General features: G+C 36.0%; 1 protein-coding gene and 1 long non-coding RNA gene across 9 annotated transcripts in view; one reads left to right on the top strand and one right to left on the bottom strand.

The window, feature by feature from the left end:
- Nucleotides 1–18,551, top strand: part of MAP3K7 (mitogen-activated protein kinase kinase kinase 7) — a 48,142-nt gene that overhangs the window by 21,301 nt on the left and 8,290 nt on the right. For 3 of the 8 annotated variants that reach the window (XM_074151173.1, XM_074151170.1, XM_074151169.1), the window contains exons 8-14: nt 504–634; nt 1,064–1,145; nt 2,448–2,599; nt 3,223–3,382; nt 5,879–5,959; nt 12,538–12,605; nt 18,162–18,270. In XM_074151173.1, coding sequence (XP_074007274.1) covers nt 504–634; nt 1,064–1,145; nt 2,448–2,599; nt 3,223–3,382; nt 5,879–5,959; nt 12,538–12,605; nt 18,162–18,270 — 783 coding nt within the window. Of the gene's footprint in view, nt 1–503; nt 635–1,063; nt 1,146–2,447; nt 2,600–3,222; nt 3,383–5,878; nt 5,960–12,537; nt 12,611–18,161; nt 18,271–18,551 lie in introns of all 8 variants that reach the window. The other 5 variants (XM_074151172.1, XM_074151176.1, XM_074151175.1 and 2 more) reach the window with 3 other exon arrangements.
- On the bottom strand, nt 2,391–8,948 carry LOC141466949 (uncharacterized). The gene is made up of 3 exons (XR_012463318.1): nt 8,701–8,948; nt 7,679–7,787; nt 2,391–3,349 (listed from the first exon to the last, which is right to left on the bottom strand). It is a non-coding gene; the product is annotated as an uncharacterized lncRNA (long non-coding RNA).

Below are 18,551 nucleotides of genomic sequence, written 5' to 3'. Positions count from 1 at the left end.
TGAAATTTGTGCTTCCAGTGCTTAATAATTTTTCAGGAAGTTATTAAGAGCAAAATCAGCCTTCGAAATTACTTTTTTTCCTCTCTTTTTTTTCTTCCCCCCCCCCCCCCTTGTGAGTACAGCACTAGGAACCAAAGGCTGTTTGTTACTAGTTTTGTCTAGAGCTTTATTCTTCAGGAAGTGGTAACATATTCATTAGCCATTGTAGCATGTTGGGTTTGGTCAGTCAGTAAATTTATACAAACCATTACCAAAGGAAAAGTTTAATTTTCTTTCTATTTGTTTATGTGTAATTGTAACTTGTATGTAGTGCAAAGGAACTTTTTCTGTCAGTTTTTTGTTTGTAAGAGAGAAAATTAAGTACAGACCAGTTCTTTCAAACTACAATTAACTGTACGTTTTCCTGTATTTACTTAGCAAAATACCTGAGAGAGTTCCATTGCTGTCAGTCGTCTTACAGTCTGTTTAACAAACGAAGGGGTTTTTTCTAATTTCAATTATAGGTACTCGGCCACCACTGATCAAAAACTTACCTAAACCAATTGAGAGTTTAATGACCCGTTGTTGGTCCAAGGATCCCTCACAACGACCATCCATGGAGGAAATTGTTAAAATAATGACACACTTGATGCGGGTATGAAACTTTATTTTAAGTACCTTAACCATTTTTTTAGGCTATTAAGTTAGGAAATTGAATTATAAAAGGTATTCCTTTTATCACACTCTAAAGCTGGGCTTGCACGTTTTCTCTCTCCTTCCATTTCTTTTTAATAAAATTTATCAAATTATTACAGTAGAGGAGGTAAATAATTCCTCTACTTACAGGAGAGGTCCGCTAACTCATAACAGATTTGGGGAAATTAGTAAAAATAGCCATAGGTGTATTTTAACGTATTGCTAAAAGTAATTACATTTCTTTATCTTCTAAATAAACTATTATAAACACTATATAAAATTATATTTTTACAAATTTATACATATAAATTATTTTGAGTTAACAATTTTTTAAAATTATTTAAATAGTAATTACTTGTTTTATCAAATCATCGCTGTCTTTTCACAGTACTTTCCAGGAGCTGATGAACCTCTGCAGTATCCTTGCCAATATTCAGATGAAGGCCAAAGCAACTCTGCCACTAGTACAGGTACACTTGTATAAATAAGAGAAAAGAGCAGCAACATGAAATGATGCAGATGGATTATAAAGCACATTCTCATATTGATTTTGAACTCAAATTGGGAAAGGTAACCTTTCCAAAATCGTAAGCAATGGCAGGAATCTGTGTTTTTGTTAAGTCCTCATACCACATCATATGTAGTGTTCTCAGCCAAATGGTTTTGCTGAAGTGTGCCTTCAAAAAGGCAAAAAAACATATAATATATATGCTATATATATTATATATTTTTATATATATTATATATATTTATATGTATTTCTATTTATATATTATATATTAATATATTATATATATAATATTTATATATTTTATATATATATAATATATATGCAAAAAGCATATAATGAAAGCTGTCTCTGAATGTCCAGGTTTAAGGTCTCTTTTTTTCCCCATGAAGGTTGCTAGCAACTGACACTTTTACTCATATGTAATGTTTAGGAGTTGGCATTTTTAAATTTTTTACTATTCCTCAGTTATGATCTCCACAATTTAAACTTGCAGTAGTTCTATGTTAAGAAGCAGTAAATACCATAATTTAAACTAAGTGCAAGGAAATCACTAGAAAGGTGAACGGAACAAGTTGTGGGCTAGGCTTTCAGGTAGTCTTGCCCTCAGAGAAATCCTTTTAATAACAGAATATAAAGATCTTTCGGTCTTCTCATTTTCTAGAGTGCAGTTTTCCCACTTCAGTTGTTTTTAATCTGGGATGTCTTCACCTTCCACTGCTTGGTTAGTTTGTTTCCTGCCTCCAAACAAATTGAGGCTATTTTGGATAAAGTTTCCTCAGTTACTTTGCAACTTAGTGACCCGTATATACAAAATCTTCTCAGCTGTAGCACTGTACTGACTTTACTAGCTGTTCTCCACCCCTCAGCACATGATTTTAAGATATGATGTATCACTTTAAATCGTGAATATATATTGCATGTTATTTTTTAGGGATTTGTGCTCCTTTATGGTTAACGATGGACTTTGTCATTAATTGTGAATGAGATTGCTGGTTGTGTTATTAATATAACATCTACCCAATAATTTCAGGGCAAGCTAAAGATTGATTGTCAATATAGTCCTAAATCATGTAATCTCTCTTTTTCAGTCCTTTTTACATTAACGGATCTGTTGCAATCTTGCAACTTGCCTTTTAATAAAAGTTTTTTAAAGTGTTGCTTTAAAGCAAAGTTAGGCTTCTCAGAATGCTCAAGTGAAGAGATGCACTTTAGTATTTTTAATGGAAATTCTCAAATATTTTTCCTTGTTATTGATTTCTAGGTTCGTTCATGGACATCACTTCTACAAACACAAGTAACAAGAGTGATGCTAACATGGAACCAAGTGACTTCCAAGGAGCTTCTACCAATGACACTATTAAACGTTTAGAGTCAAAATTGGCGCAGCAAATGAAAAACACAGCTAAGCAGCCGGTAAGGCAACACGTGCAATTTTGAACCCTAATAATGAAATGGACCAAGGTGGACAAAAGTGCTATAAATGCTACGAAACTTCTTTCAAAAATAGTAAAGTTGAAGGCAGTTAGTTATAGGAAAAGAACGTGAAAGGGGATGGAAAAATATTGACTGATTCCAAAAAGGTAAAATATAAGATCTCCAATGAAATAAAACAATAGTTCATTTTATTTAAAGGGATTCATTAGGTTAAAAAACCCTCACGTTTGAAAATTGCTGCCTTAATTTAGAACCAAAATACTAGTATGACATAAAAGGATTAACATTTACTTGAATTTTGAAAATACTACGTTTTATTTCAGGTAGGATGAAGAAACACAAAAGATTCTCTTGTCACAATATTTGCCTAATTCTACTCAATTTTTATCTGTGTAAAGTTAGATTCTTTTGAAGGCTGCAGATATTTGGTTCTCATATGGGAATAATAGCTAAATTATTACCATTTATTGAATTATAAATTTTAAATCTTGTCACTTTTAAAATGCACATTATAGAAATAAATTTTAACCTACGTATGGCACATAATATGGAGGGGCTTCTGCAGAATTCTTTTCTTTTTAAAAATGTGACTTTTGAAACAGGGTGATCCTGGCCGTTTGAGTTTACCCCCGTCTCGTGGGAGCAGTGTGGAGAGCTTGTCAGACGTTCGCGCGCGACCACAGTCAGCCCTTGTTTCAGGAGAAGCCAAAAGGATGAGTGCTGACATGTCTGAAATAGAAGCAAGAATAGCTTCCATCACAGGTAAAGTTAAAGGATGTTTGGGGGATAGAATAAGGAATTGGAAGGAAGGAAGGTGTAAAACATGCACAGTCTTACAAAAGGTTAATACCATTAGCCGTATGAAAATACTTTATCTTTTCACGTAGTCTGTATTGTCCTTTATTAATTGTGGGGGAAAATGCCTTCCTTCACGATTGTACACCCAATAAGATTGTGTATTTTAATTGGGTACTTTTAAGGTTGCGGAAGAGATTACTTTTGTTGAATTAGACTTTTTAAAAAAAAATCGTTGTAAGACTTCTAAGTATCAGCCCTATTCCAAATGCACAACTTTCTCCTTTGCATCTGAAATAATGTTATTCCATCTCTGCTAGCATTATTTCCAAAATAACATTTCCTTCAAGGTTATTCCTATAATATCTTGAAATTAAGAGATGGGTTTAAAGTTTAGCATGTTTTAAAATCCGCTTTGACAGATTTGAGAGAGAGAAACACAGTTAGATTTTAGTCATCAAATTAACACATTGATAACTTTTGTTTAAAAAAAAAATAAATAAAAAGCTACAGGTGTTTTGCCAGGTTTGATTCAGGTAGCTATAAACTGTTGCATCTAAACATTGCATCCTTGAGTGAATTGGAATTTATGTGTAAGTATAAATACATAATTTTATTGTGAAAGCAATCTTTATTCTTCACAGAAGAGCAAATTAATAAAAACGTATACACTTGGCAAACACTTCCTTGTCTCTTTTCTTCATCAAAGATATTATTTGTTAATTTAGGCAAACTTCAGGTTTTGTTACGGTATATAACTACAGATTTAAATAATCAGACAAAATTATTTGGTTAGCCCAGGATTATTTAGCTGTTCTAATATTTTTCTACCAATCTGAAAATTAGGGTAATCAAGCAGCTGTAATTAATAAGGAAATGTGCATCATATTCTGGCTTTCTTGTGCACCATGACTATGTCATTTTTGTTCTTCATTGTATTATGATTATTCCAGGATCTTGTTTTACTAAATACTGAAGTTACTCATGTAATAATATTTATCTTGCCATAAACACTTTTTACTTTTATGTTCTTATTTTAAAGCCTTATTCCCAGACTTGTCTTTTGTATTGTCAGTCTTTGACTGGATGATTGTGTAGCACATCTCACCCTGAATATCTCTAAAGGTTTCCTAACACAGAAGGCAGATGTGTACTTACCTGATAGTAATAACATGCTGGTTTTATTTTAAAATATGTCAGGACTCACTTTGGTCACTGACACTCTAAAGTCAATGTAAGTTTTTGACATGAGTGGAGATTACCTGGCCCTCCTTTGTGTGTTTTTCCTTTTATTTTTCCTGGTTTGTCTTCCTAAAGTACATTGCTCTAAATAATAATTATTATTTCAGAATATTCTATGATTTTTTTTTGTTGTTATAGCTTTAGGGTTTCTTTTTCTTGAAAAAAAAGAAATCAGGCAGTGTGGACAACTAGAAATGAGGTCAAACCCATCTGGCTGACTTTTTGAAAAAGAGCTGAAAACAGCACTGTATTGGTTTTGCTTTGGTTTTTAATCTTGTAAACTGTGTGACAGAAGTAATATGCTGTGAACCTGATAAAAATTGTGTGGCTGGGTGAGAATTGGACTGTTGTTAAGAGGAAGACAGGTCAAGAATTATTTAAGCTCGTTCCATCTATCACTAGATTAAGTGTAAGAGTCAATCACATAATGCACATCACTGTTACTTACTAAGTTTGAGCTGGATAAGCTGCAATGTTTTACCTTTGGGAGATACATTCAGACTTTTCTCTAAATGGGAACTATTTATCTTAAACTACACAAGTAGTAAAATAAAAATAAAACGTGTATGGTTAGATTTATTCCTAAATACATAATCTTTCTTGAACACCATTCAAAAATGAAAAAGTTGGTAGTGATATCCAGTTTGCAAAACAAGAAATCTTCACTAATAAGACAAAAGAATGGAAGGCAGGAATGATTATCGAATGAAATAAGAGTAAGCATTTTTTCAGAGGCTGGTGAGATTTCCTTTAAAAGGATGTGATTTAAAGAAACAGAAGTACCCAACTATTAACCTCATTTATAAAATAGTTTGTACCCAACACTAAAGAGAAAATGTTATATAAGTTCAGGCAACCAAGAATTTATTCCAAATATACAGGTGATCTGAAATAATTTCATTTGTTCTCTCTTTGGATAATTACATTTGGTTTTCCCTTCCTTGTTGCCATGCTGCTTTCTGTGTTTGACTTTTGTGTTGCTAACGATAACTAATTATACGGTGTTGTAATGACGGCTAGTTCTGCATTTTTTGCTTTTTAACAGTTGCTTTACTATGTGTAAGCATGAGTGGAAGGCAATGCAGTTTATTCTGCATGACACATTTTTGCATGAAATATAGTTTAACCAAGTTTATGAAAAATGCAATATTAGGAATTTAATAATTTTGCTATTGCCATTTTAGTGTTTTGCATGTGTATTGTATATGTGTATTTTTTCAGCCTATTCCAAGCCTAAACGAGGCCATCGTAAAACTGCTTCATTTGGCAACATTCTGGATGTCCCTGAGATCATCATACCAGGTATCGCAGACCAGGTGAACGGGTCAATTGGTTAAGATGCCGGAATAATGATCAGACTGCTAAAAATACTTCTTGCTCCAGTTGCTCTAGGACAGAACTAGAAATTATCCCAATAATTTTTTCATAATGTCTCTGTAAAGAAGAACATGATATTTTAAACTAAAAGAGGGGAAATTTAGATTAGATATCAGGAAGAAATTCTTTCCTGTGAGGGTGGTGAGGCACTGGCCCAGGTCACCCAGAGAAGCTGTGGATGCCCCATCCCTGGAGGGGTTCAAGACCAGGCTGGATGGGGCTTTGAGCAACCTGGTCTGGTGGGAGGTGTCCCTGCCCATGGCAGGGGGGTTGGAACTCGATGATCTTTAGGGTCCCTTCCAACCTGAACCATTTTATGATTCTATGATTTTAGTACAAACTTACTTTTATCAGTAAAGGATTCAATCTTCTAGTACAAATTTACTTTTATTGGTAAAGGATTTTTTCCTCTATGATCTTCACACTAAGAGTCTTACAGCGCAAAACTATATATGCAGTTTTTTATTACAGTACCTTATTTGGTGAAAATGGACTCTAAGTTGAAAAATTCCTGCCTAGGTAATTAGCTTGCCCTGACCTTTGCTGTGCTTGAGCCCCCATTTTTTAATCTAATCAAATATTAGTAGAACAAAAAACTTAAATACATTGCATACAGAACTTCAAATCCATGTGATACTTGTGATTAAAACCAATTAACGCTTTATCTATGTAATTCTTACATTTGACTGCACTTTTCTAGAGCTAAAATGTGTCTGCATGAGGTATTTCTGTTGTGTTTTAAGTTAATGCAAGCTAAAATTATTAGGAAAGGCTTTTGACAGTAAGATCAGTATAATCAGGCACCATAGCTGGTAATTTCAGTTGGGACTTCAATGAATAATTAACATCTATCCCAGTCTATATTTAGTTAGCAGCATATCGTTTTCGTTTCCGATTCCTTTTTTTTTTTTTCCGCAATCAAAGTGGATTTCTCTCTTTCATTTCATACTTCTCAAAGCCTAAAAATAAGCATAATCAATCCCAGACTGATAGATATACCATTACGGTATGCAGGACACTTCAAAATGATTTGTTGGAGGCAGGAGGTGCAAGTAATAGTATCTACTGCTAATCTAGAGTTCCATTAAAAACTGTGGACCCTCTACTCTAAATTTGTGTCATCTGAGGAAGTTTCCTTGTAAACCTTGACATTGTTTGGTATTTTAAAGTTGAATGTAAAAGATAATTTTGTACAAAAGTTTCTTTCAAATAACTTTATTGAAACTTACATATAAAAATACAGAATGTGAAACAGTAGATTCCAAAGAACAATAGCACTACCCATTAAAAACTATTTGGCATTGAAGCTAACAAATCGGCGAGGAATTTTACTAGTGTACCTTTCCACTGTGATTTTCAAACAGTCCTGGCCTGCCATGACATAAATGAAAGCCTGAGAGAGCAAGGAAAGAGAAAGTTGAAGAGATCTCTCAAGTTTTGCAGTGTCAACATGTGATGAGAGCCTGGTAAATAAGATCTAGAACCTCACTCAGTGCCTCTGGTCTGTCCACTCTGTCTGCATGTAACAGCACCGAGGCTTCCAAGAAACCTTGAAGCTTTTAGAGAATAATTAAAAAGTCAGTGAAACAGAAGGTCTTGTCACGTTCACAAAATAAATTGTACCAGTCTATTGGTGTTACTTACTTAGGCAGAGGAAGTCAATTAGATATTCTTCACCTGGACTATTTTAATTGAACTTGACAGGATGGGAACTCCAAGGTGAGTTTGGAATAGATATAAGAGAAATAGAAACCTGTAGGAATGAAAGAAGGTGTAGGATTAGAGCAAGCATTTTAATGAATTTTCTCAAAAATTTACTCGTAAGGTATTTAAGTCTTAAATAAGTGATAATGAAATTCACTGTTAATGCTTTATCAGAAGCAACTATTCATAAGAAGATGATTAGAGTATCACATAGGGTGAATTTTGTTGTGACTGGGGAAAAAAAAATTAGAAATAGGGTAAAATCCAGGGTCATGCACAGTGGGTCATGTACTTTTCTTTAAGCAACAGTTTCTTTTAATAAGATGACAAAGGACCATAGCAGATGCATGCAGATTAATCCCAGGTAGCATAAGCCACTAATGTAGTGAAAAACAGCAGTTGTGAAAAACTACATTAAATGGTTCATTTCCAGGAAAGACAAGAAAGCGCTAACACTATTTTACACGTCCTTGCTTGAGGCTTAATCACAAATTCAACATACTATTCTGGGAGGTCATATAAAAGAAATGAACATGCACTCTGAAATAATAGCAAGAAGAGCTACAAGGATGGTATGGAGGATGTAAAGAAGAATCTGAAAGCGTGACTTTTTTTAGCCTATAAAATGAAAACTGAGATATGAATAATTATTTTCTATAGATGAATCTGCAGCTAAAGACTGGGAAGAGAGAACTACTTAAGCAAAAAGACAGTATTGGCACTCTGGAAAACAGATGTTAATTGTCTACAAATAAGTCTGGGCTGTATATTAAAAGTTGTCTAGTTGTCACAACAGCTTTCCTGTAAGAATCACAAGGCCAGAAAAAAAGAGATTAATCATTATGTGACAGGGATGTGATAATCTGCCCGGTAAAATTATATTTATCTGTATACTAAAGCAGTTATTCAAAAGTACCTTGCTCGGTTATTTTAAAGACAATATAACATGGCCTGTTTCTCACCTCTTTCCTTTCCTTACTCTCTCGGCACAAGGCTTTCAGTCCTGGCCTCCTAACACACTTTTCCTCCAACACCCCCCAAACCGGCACCTCCATCTCGATCCCAGGCCGTTACATTCCTTAGTCCTTCTGCCACGTTCCCAGCTCCTCCAAACTTCCCTGGGCACGTCCCTCAGCGGGGCGAGCAGCCTGTGTCCGTCCGTCGGGGCAGCGCAAGTGCTGCCCCGCTCTGTGCTGCTGCCCCGAGTCCTGCTGAGCACATGGAGAAGCAGCTGCTGCCGGAGAGGGGAGGCACCGCGCAGGCATCTTACCATGAGTCAGCTGCTTTGGGGCAGGGCTATTTTAGAATTATGAGCACTGCATCTGCTATCATTGGGGTTTTTCGTAATGGCTTGCCTCAGCTGCTTCTCATCCATGAACTGATTATGCTACCGAGGTCGTAAAATACAAATATTTTTTTTATCAGTTGAAGGCAAAATGCTGGCAGAAGCGGAAGTTCTTTATATACATTTGCTCTTCTTTCTAAATAGGTTTAAATCAAGTTGAACAGAACTTTTGTTTAAGATATTATTTTGTGTTGCTAGCTTACAAAACTTAGAAACTGACAAATGGATCAACTAACTCCTTTTTTGTGTGACACCTTGGGAAATGAGTTTTCAGTGGTGCTGTCCTGCAGCCGGATAGTTAACTGAAGTATCAGGGGTTTTTTTTTCCATTTATAGATAATGAGCACCAACATTTTATTCTTCTATATGTATGAAAAATAAAACTCCTAGTAAGTACAAAAGGCTTAAGAAGCTATATGTTGAAAGAAACAGTAAAAAAAGCTTAAGTATAGTTTGTAATACGCTCAAGACAAATAATTAGAACACATTTTTTAATACAAACCAGTCAAGCAGCATCTGGGAAACAAACCTTTAAGTACAGCCTTTTCTTCACTGGCAACGTTAGACTTGTCATTCATATAGTATACACGCGTTTGGCTTTGTAATTTTGCAATCTGAAACCGTGCCACAGCGTTAAGATTTTTACAGCATTGACACTGCATGAATGATTACTCAGGATAGACACGTTTTGTTGTCTTTAGAAAATGGATAGGAATTATAGATGCTTTAGGTCTGTAATTTTTCCACCTACTTTTCAAACCAATATAAGCCAGAAATGCCACCCTTGTCTCCCCAGATCACTTCATTCTTCTGGAATTCATATCAGTGTCTTAACTTCTTTAAAATATCTTCTAGCACTGTTGCGCATCCTGCACTGGGGGAGAGGTTTGGGTCCTGTAGGTGTGTAAGGACGAGAGTACTCTGCGCAAATAAGGGGGTGTAAAAGGAGACACAAGTATCTGCTAAAGGGCAGGGAGGAAGAGTTCATGGCTGGTCTGGATATTTGGCCGGGGCAGAGAGTGATCAAAAGCCTTAATAAGTTGTAGAATTTGTTTTTGCTGCAGTATGCGGGGCAGCACATGATGGAAGTTTCCTGTTCCCTTAGCATTTCATTTTAGAAAATGAGCAACGGTATGTGAAACGTTTTTTTTGAGGCCAGGAAGTATGTTTGTTATGTTTGATTTTTTTTAAATCCTTAAAATCCTGGGAACCACTGAAATCCTGACATAGTGCATCAAACCACTGTATAGTAACTTCTGTGCATTTACAAATCTCTTAGTTTTTATCAGGCGAAAAAATTAGTTTTAAATGGACGTAGAGCTAAGAACAAGGTCAAAACTGTGAGAGAAAAGCATAGAGAAATAGGGATAATTTCAAATAAATATTATATGTTGTATATTTTTCGATTGAAATTTGTCTTGAATCTGGAGCAATAAGTATTTGTTGATTCGTGGTCTGTTTCTGCTTTGTCGAAGCTATTTGCCAGATGTCTGCAGTAGTTACACTAATGAAAATGGCATTGCCTAGTAGAGCTTGCTCTTCCCTCATGCTACTAACTTGAAGGTATTTTGCTTAAAGATGTTCACTTATTACAACACAGTAGTTTTGACCCCTCATTCTTCTCCCAAGGCATTTTCTTTTCTTTCTTGCACCCCACCCTGATTATTTTAATGTTTTGGCAGCCATGTTCTAGTATTTCAGCAACACATGTGCCGGGTTCTTTAAATTCACAAATGTTGCTGATCTGAAATGAGAATTTCAGATATTTTTGCAATCCTATTTCAGCTGAGCTAATTTTATAACAGTGTTGTTGAATGAAACGTGCACATAATTTTGTATCGGTCGTGGGTGGATCGCCCATATCTTGAATATTGAGATGAGCTGTGGCAGCCAGATGAAGAATCCACAGCACAGAGGTCTATTAAATGTATAATCTTGTTTGTTAAATGAATAGGTAGTTAAAAAGTCCACCGCAAATGAACAAGTTCAGAAATACTGATGTAGATTTGTCATTCACACGATCTCTAATGTCAAAGTATTAAGCATAATATAGTCTTTGTTGCTTAGGTATGTATATACTTTCCCTGAATTTCAGAAGCAAAAGATCAAGACCACAGAAAAGTTGTAATTCAAATTCATTTGTAGTTAGAGCAAAGAATATATTGCCATTCTAGAATCCTTCTTGACTTTCTTATATGCTAGTTTCTCGAAGTACTTTTTATAAATTTTAGACTATGAAATGTCATGACAAGTTGGTAAAGTGACACTGAGAACTTTCTGTATTTCTTTTGTGGTAGTGTCTTCCTACATGTAATAGTACCTATATTTAAAAATTTAAAGTATGATACCGTGAAATGTATTGATTACTATTAAATAGTCTTACATTTTTGTAGTAACTGTTGCAAATCAAACCACCTGTCAAAGCCAGGCTGTGGAGTCCACATGGAAATGATGCTGAATGAGAAGCATCGAAAAGGTTAAAACGACGATGCCCGTCGCTGGGCGCAGGGTCGCTGGGCGAGGGGCTGCAGCGGCTGCGGGGACGCCTTTGGGATGCTCCCCTCCCGTAGCAAAGTTACGTCACGCAGAGGCAAGAGCAAGAATTTTGAGCATTGTCAGCTGTTACTTGGGACGTTTTGGTGTTTCCTTTTGGACAGCTGACCTGCTCTCAAGAGACAATATAAACAGTCGCCGTAATAAAAATCAAAGTAGCCCTGGGAGATTCTGTTGCATAATCTCCTTTTATTTTTAAGGAGACTTCGTTTCCTGGAAATGCCTTTGATTGCGTGTCAGTGTTAAAATTTAAACTGTTTTATGTAGCTGTCACTGGTGGATAATTGCTAACAGGTGGAAGGAGAAGAGGAAAAGATTACAGCATTGTGCTCAGTAGGTTGATGGTGAGATGTGATTTAGCTGAACAGTCCCCTTTTCACACTTCCCAGGGCATGAGAACAGGACGTAGTTCTCCATCTGAAGGAGACAAAGACCAGAAGGAAGCGGTTTAGCTTCTTAATTTTGGGGAGGGGAGCGGCACGCGGGCAGAAGTCCTTGCTATGTTCCTTGAGCACGCCAAAGAGCAACAGGTTAAAGCTGGCAGCCTGTTATCTTCGCGGTCTAGCTTTTAGAAATCCCCATAACGTAACGCACTTGAAATAGATGTCGTCATCAGCTCCTGCCCCGAGTACTAAGCCTGATCAAATACATGTGACAGAAGATGGTGGAGTAGAGTGCAGCAGCTATTCATGTGGTAGGAGTGGTTATTGTATTAGGGATACTTTTTGTTGACAGGCCAGCATGTTTTGAGTTAAAATTCTGCAGCTGTCTCTCTCTCCCCCTCTCTCACTTTCTCTCTGTGGATTTGTACAAATTCCAAGCTCCTCTGCAACAGTCGCACCCTTCTTATTTTGTTCTGAATAGATTTCACTGGTTTGTTTTTGTTTTGTTTTTTTCCCAGCAGGAAACGGACAGCAGAGGCGCAGATCCATTCAAGATCTTAGTGTTGCTGGGACAGAGTCCAGTCAGGTAACGTCTTTCTCGTCTCATCTTTATCTTTCAGTAAAGTCACCACCAAATCGGTACAGGGAAACTGGTCTGGAAATCTTCACCTTTGATGCTTTTGTAAAAGTGATGTGGAAGCTGAGGGCAGACTTTAGTGTCGTTTGTATTGCATTTAAAAGAGATTCCATGAGGGTAATCTGTGAATGAGCTCCAGACGAGAAGTGTTTTCTGTATAGCTCATGCAGCATTTATCATTTTTATGTACACACGGTTTTTGTGTGCCACTTAAATTGGCTGAGGGCAGATGTTATGCAGGAAAGCCTTTTCACCTCTCTACGTGTAGAAAACAGTTGTAATTACTACTTGTGATTGTCTGCAGCAGTTACACATACATTAGACTCACTTTTTCCATAAAAATAAAAAGCATGTGCACCAGTATTATACATGTATTTATTATCAGTCTCTGAACCCTGAATAGTAACTTACAGTAGTATCTCTCCATTTCTTGTGACAGGTTTACAGGAGGGTGCTGTCACAAAGAATTGTTTAAAAAAATACTATCTCAATAAAATATTCTATAATAACAGCTTCTTATCTAGTATCATAAGTGCCATGGTAACAGACACAGTGGTGTGCTATATAAAATTGAAATTAAACTAAGAACATGTTAAATGTGAAAAGTACAGCTAATGCTTCATTCCAATGTGTTTATTTTGTGGTTTTAATTGCTTCGTTGTCTGTTTCAATAATTCACAGAGGCTATTTCATTGTTAGTGTGAATTGGCAATTTTGAGATCCCTACTATTATTTGGATATGGGAAACTGGAGCTTAGCATATTCATCAGGTTAATCAGGTTTCCATATTAAACAACCTTCTGCAATAATCTAAAATAGGTGGTAATTTTTGGAGCGTGTAGTTATCAGGGAGGTGAACATTTGATCCTTCTTTAATTCTGTGGAGTGTGATAGCCACAGAAACTTCATCAGTCCTCTAGGTATTATTAGTAAAATTTATTATGTACATCTATCAGAAAATAACAAATGAGTCTTAAAGACATTTTACTACCTTCAGAGAAGACAGGTTGGTTAGAAAGAAATGAATCTGCAAAATTTAGCAAAGAAATAGGTTGGCCTATTCAATTAATTGTAGAACTAAAATTATGTGAGACTTGGGAAAAAGAATTAAGTGCCAGTAGGTCAGTTACACCAAATTGCACTGACTCATGTATGAATCTATTTAATTACAGCTTTTTTATTTTAAATTTTTCACTCTCATCATTTTAATGAATGGTTAATATTTAAATATATATAATTTCAGCATTCACTTCATATCTTAATAACTATTATAGTAACCTTTCCTTGAAAGCTGTTCAGCTGCTTGTATGGATATTCTAGCTAAATTGTCCTTGGGGCCAGGAGGATACAGAAAAGTGGTTTTTTGTTTACCTCACCAATTTCTGATGATGGTCTGTAGAAGTACCAGAATCGCATTTACTTTCTTGCTTCTGATGATGTGCATATTCGAAATCTAAGTGGAAGAATTGCAGTTCTCTGCAGTTTTTGGAAACATAATGATAAAGTCTGAGAAACATAATATCTTAAGATGCATGAAAAATGCTCTTTGGAAGAAATTTTTGCACTGTCGATATAAAAGAATAATGAATTTTCATCCCCTTTTTGGTGTGAGAAGAGGTAGAAAAGTGCTGAAACTAATGCCAACTTTTGACACACGTGTCTGTATATTTTAAATAAAAAAATAATCTGAAAGCAATGAAGAAAGCAAGTACAAGTTAATTATGGCAAAAGACTTAAGGTTACTTTTAATGGGTTTCTATAGCTCTGGACCTCAATGCCTTGAATTTTTATTAAAAATCTTGAACTGCAATCCATATAAGCAATCTACTAGCCAAAGCAGAAAAAACATCTGTAACTAGCTGTGGTCAGTTTGTGATACCTCCCCGTTTGCACCATACCATATATAGGTTATCCTTTCTAATGTGAAAATCCCCTTTCCCCCTCCCTCTCTTCATTGCAAACATCCTTCTTCCCCACATTCCATTCTCTCTTAACACCCACCCTGCGGCACAGCCTTCCTCACCGAGCTCCCATGGTACTGCGTGCCTCCGCTCCCGCACCCAGCCCTTGGGAGCCCTTATCCCGCTGAAAATTGAAGGATTGTCACGATGCTGATTTTCTTTTCTTTTTTTTGTCTTAACTGTTTGACTGACACACTAAAGCTGATCAGAAATCTTCTTATTAAACGTTTTTTTGGTTTTGGTTTTTTTTTCTGAAAATTGCTGCTGTGTCAGTAGAAAATGATTCTGTTAGAACTTTTTCTAATCAGGAAGGTTTTTCCAATTCAGAATAGAATTTTTATTAATTTTGGAGGGAAAGACACTGGACTTGATAATTATAAATATACCAAAGTTTGGGGAGCTTTCCTGAAAGGGTAGACCAAGACTGTTGTCTCCCTGCTTAACTGCTGGTCTGTTTTAATCTGACCTTCTTGTATGTTTTACGGTTGTATGTATATTTTATTTCTGTGTACTCTTAGAAGAATTTTTTGTGTGGTTTGTATGGCTGATGATTACTACTTTTATGTTGTTGAGACACTTCAGGCATTTTCCAGTATTGCTCTTACAGATGTTATCAACAGCAGATAGTTATAGTGCTTTGCAGTGCTTTTACTACTCAACTGACCTTTTCACATCAACAGCTTAGATAGGAAAATATGCTCAGCCAAAGGTTTTCCATCATTGGATCAGCTATTGGAATGGTTCGGTATTTTTCACAGATGTCTCTAGTGCTTGGTGACCTTAGACTGGACCATCCTCCAAGTGACATGAGAGGGCTGCATCAGTGCTGCTCTGGACAGTCAAATGCTACATTTCCATTTGTTTCCATCCATATACTGTGATGCCCTGTTCATTTTTCCACATTTTTTTTTTACACTGAATTGTTTCTTCTGCCTTTCCATTTCCTTGTACATGCATTTTAAACCATTGTATTGTGCCATCTGCCCAGCACTGTTCCTCTTGCCTAAACACCTTTGTAACACAGAAACGGATGTTCAGGCTCTGAACTGCAGCCATAAAAAACTTTCAGGGGTTTGAAGGAACACAGCAAACCTGCAACTTACACTGCATAGAGTCTTTACAGAATGTGATATTTTATAGAGACACTGAGAAACGTATTTGGCATAATCGTTCAAGAGCTGCAGGTTGTGATCAGATGCCTGGTAAGGTATCCATGCCCTTGCCTGTGTATCTTCCATTGGGTTGGTTGTTTTGGTATCATGATATCAAAACTACCTCTTTTAAACTTCCTTTTTTTTTCTTTTTTTTTTTTTTTAAGTGGCTGTTGCTGGGCCTTTATAACTCTTCCAGTTTACTTTGAGGTGGAAAAAAACCCTATAATATATTAAAGAAAGCCGTGTACTGTGTGGTGCAGTTGAGAAGCAAGGTCAGAATGTACGTGCCGTGCCCACATGCACACAAGCTGAGCGTGATAATTTGGGGGATCTGATATTATACAGATGAATCATTCTGTCTGTGAGATTGTGAAATTGGTCACAGATACACATTACTTTTTTTCTCCCATTTCTCAGCGAGATAAAAATCCACAAATGAGGAGATGAGAAGGCAGGGCTAGTAATGATGATTTCTTTAAATTGGGTTGCCCACTTAAATTAAACTTGAGGGGGGGATCATTCCTCGGAGCACGCTAGCTTTTCAAGCCTGCAAGTCTTTGAGAAATGGAAGCTGAGAAGCTGATGATGCCATGGGGGTTTGGCTGCCTGGCAAAGGTGACTTCAGAGTAGCTTGATAACCAGTCTGTTGAGTGTACTGAGACACCTGGAGGAAGCAAGGATGACGAAAGGATGCCCGTGAAAGGGTAGCAGAAATTGATTGCTAAAGAACAGTCACTGGCTTTACCTGTCTGAGGGGCTGGCAACCAGGAGGCCTAAAGCATCTCACTCAACACACTGAAACGCTGTAATCTGACAGCTGTTCGGTTTTGGGAGCTTCGCTTGGGCTTTGCAATGCCTTTTAGATATGCTTCAGATAAGAATCCTTCATTACTAACTCTAGTAATTTTGTCTAAATAACGTTATCAAGGAGACTTGAGTTTGTTGGTGGATGAAAACAATCTGGTACAGCAAGCAATCTAGTACAGCAGTGAGAAGTTCCTGTAACTAGAGTACTTCTCGGGTGCCCTTTGCTACCAACTGTAGATACTCAATAAATCCTTTGCTTAAAGGACTTAGATGCTGTTAAAAGTGCTTGCTCTGTCTTCTGACCTTTCACATCAGCAGAGTGTGTTTATCTCATATCTGAGGACACTGACAGTACGCAGAAAGCTCAGCAACTTAAAAACCTCACCTGATGTCAACAAAGACTCCAACACAAAAGCTCTTTCAAAATGCCTGATGCCGTCATCCTGATAATATCATCCATTGGATTATTTCTACAATATTTTATTGCCCTGTTTCTGGCTCCTGACACAAAAGACTAAATGGCTAATAAAAATTACAGGAGAAACGTAATGCAGTTGAAATGATGGATATTTCAGTGTGTAGAATCTTGTTACGCTTTGGGTTGTTACTTGACTGAAATCCTGCCTTAGAAAAATTAAATTAAGATAGGATATTTGGAAATTAGAGTCATAAAGACATACAGTTTCCAGGTAATGTGTATTTGAGTGCTGCTTTTGAAAAATAGGGACATTTCATTAATCATTTCACGATAAATACACCATATGGAAAGCAGTTGTATTTTAGTAGTATCTTTTCTTTTTACTTCATTTTTTTTGCCTGCAAAACTCACTGAGGTTTATAGTCTTAAGTCCTTTACTGTGTTAATTTTATGTCAGTAAGGGGGTATATGAAATACATGAATAAATATATATTTTAATATATATTTTAAATAATAATTCTGAAAAAGGTGGTCAGTAGAATAATGAAGTTTATATTACGGTTTTGTACTTTGGTAAACAAAAGGATTGGAGGAGTCAAACTGTTTAAAGGAATGTCATACAGAATTTTCTTTTAGTTCTTAAGTTGCTTTGTGAGAGAGAATGTGTTCATTTTCTAATTGCTTTGCTTTGATTGATTGATCTTTTTTGATTAAACACTTTTTTCATGTTTTCTAAAGATGAACCACGTAACCTCTGAGTTAACACAGGAACTATAAGAAAACTGTGGATTAATAACACTGCAGTCGAGTGCAGTTACCAAGATGCGTTCCTTTAGTTGAATGTAGTTCCGTTCATTGATTAAACATTGGAAACAAAATATCTTGAACATGTTTATTACTGTTATGCTGAATATCCAAATTATTTACATCTCTCTTTATACAGCAAAGATGGAGTAGAAATGGGGATGAAATTATCCCTGGAGTGCTTGTAAAGTTTATCAAACTATCTGGAGAGCTTTGGGGAGGAGGGTATTGGGAGGATTATAAGTTCGGGTTTCTTCACGTTTATTTTTCTTTTTAATAATGTTTTTTCAATGAACGCTTCAAAAAAAATCTTCTGTTAACTTTTCTTGTCATTTTATTTTGTTTTCTTTTATCATTTCAGGAGAGTAGAAACAGCAGTAGATCATCTAGTCCTAGTGTGAGAATGATCACTACCTCGGGACCAACCTCTGAAAAGCCAACTCGTAATCCATGGACACCTGATGATGCAGGTAATCCCTTGTTCACTAGTTTACTTTTTGCCTGTAAAAAATATGAAATATTTATTTGATTATGGTGTGGGGTCTATGCCTAGACATTAACAAAATTAAGCCGTGAAAGTCACAGTCTATTTTAGTTTTGCTTAAATTAAATCACTACATTACTGCTTTGTTTTGCACACTGGCTTGAAGAACTTTTTTATAAAGATTATATTGTTACATAAACTTGCAAGTATTTTTCTTGTAAGAAAGTGCTGTAAATATGCAGTGATGTTAGTATTTAATACAGATCT

Source organism: Numenius arquata, chromosome 7 (genome assembly GCF_964106895.1).
Source record: "Numenius arquata chromosome 7, bNumArq3.hap1.1, whole genome shotgun sequence".
In the NCBI taxonomy this organism is placed as follows: domain Eukaryota; kingdom Metazoa; phylum Chordata; class Aves; order Charadriiformes; family Scolopacidae; genus Numenius; species Numenius arquata.
The sequence above is the reverse complement of the archived record's forward strand: the minus strand, read 5'-3'. Positions and strand labels throughout refer to the sequence as shown.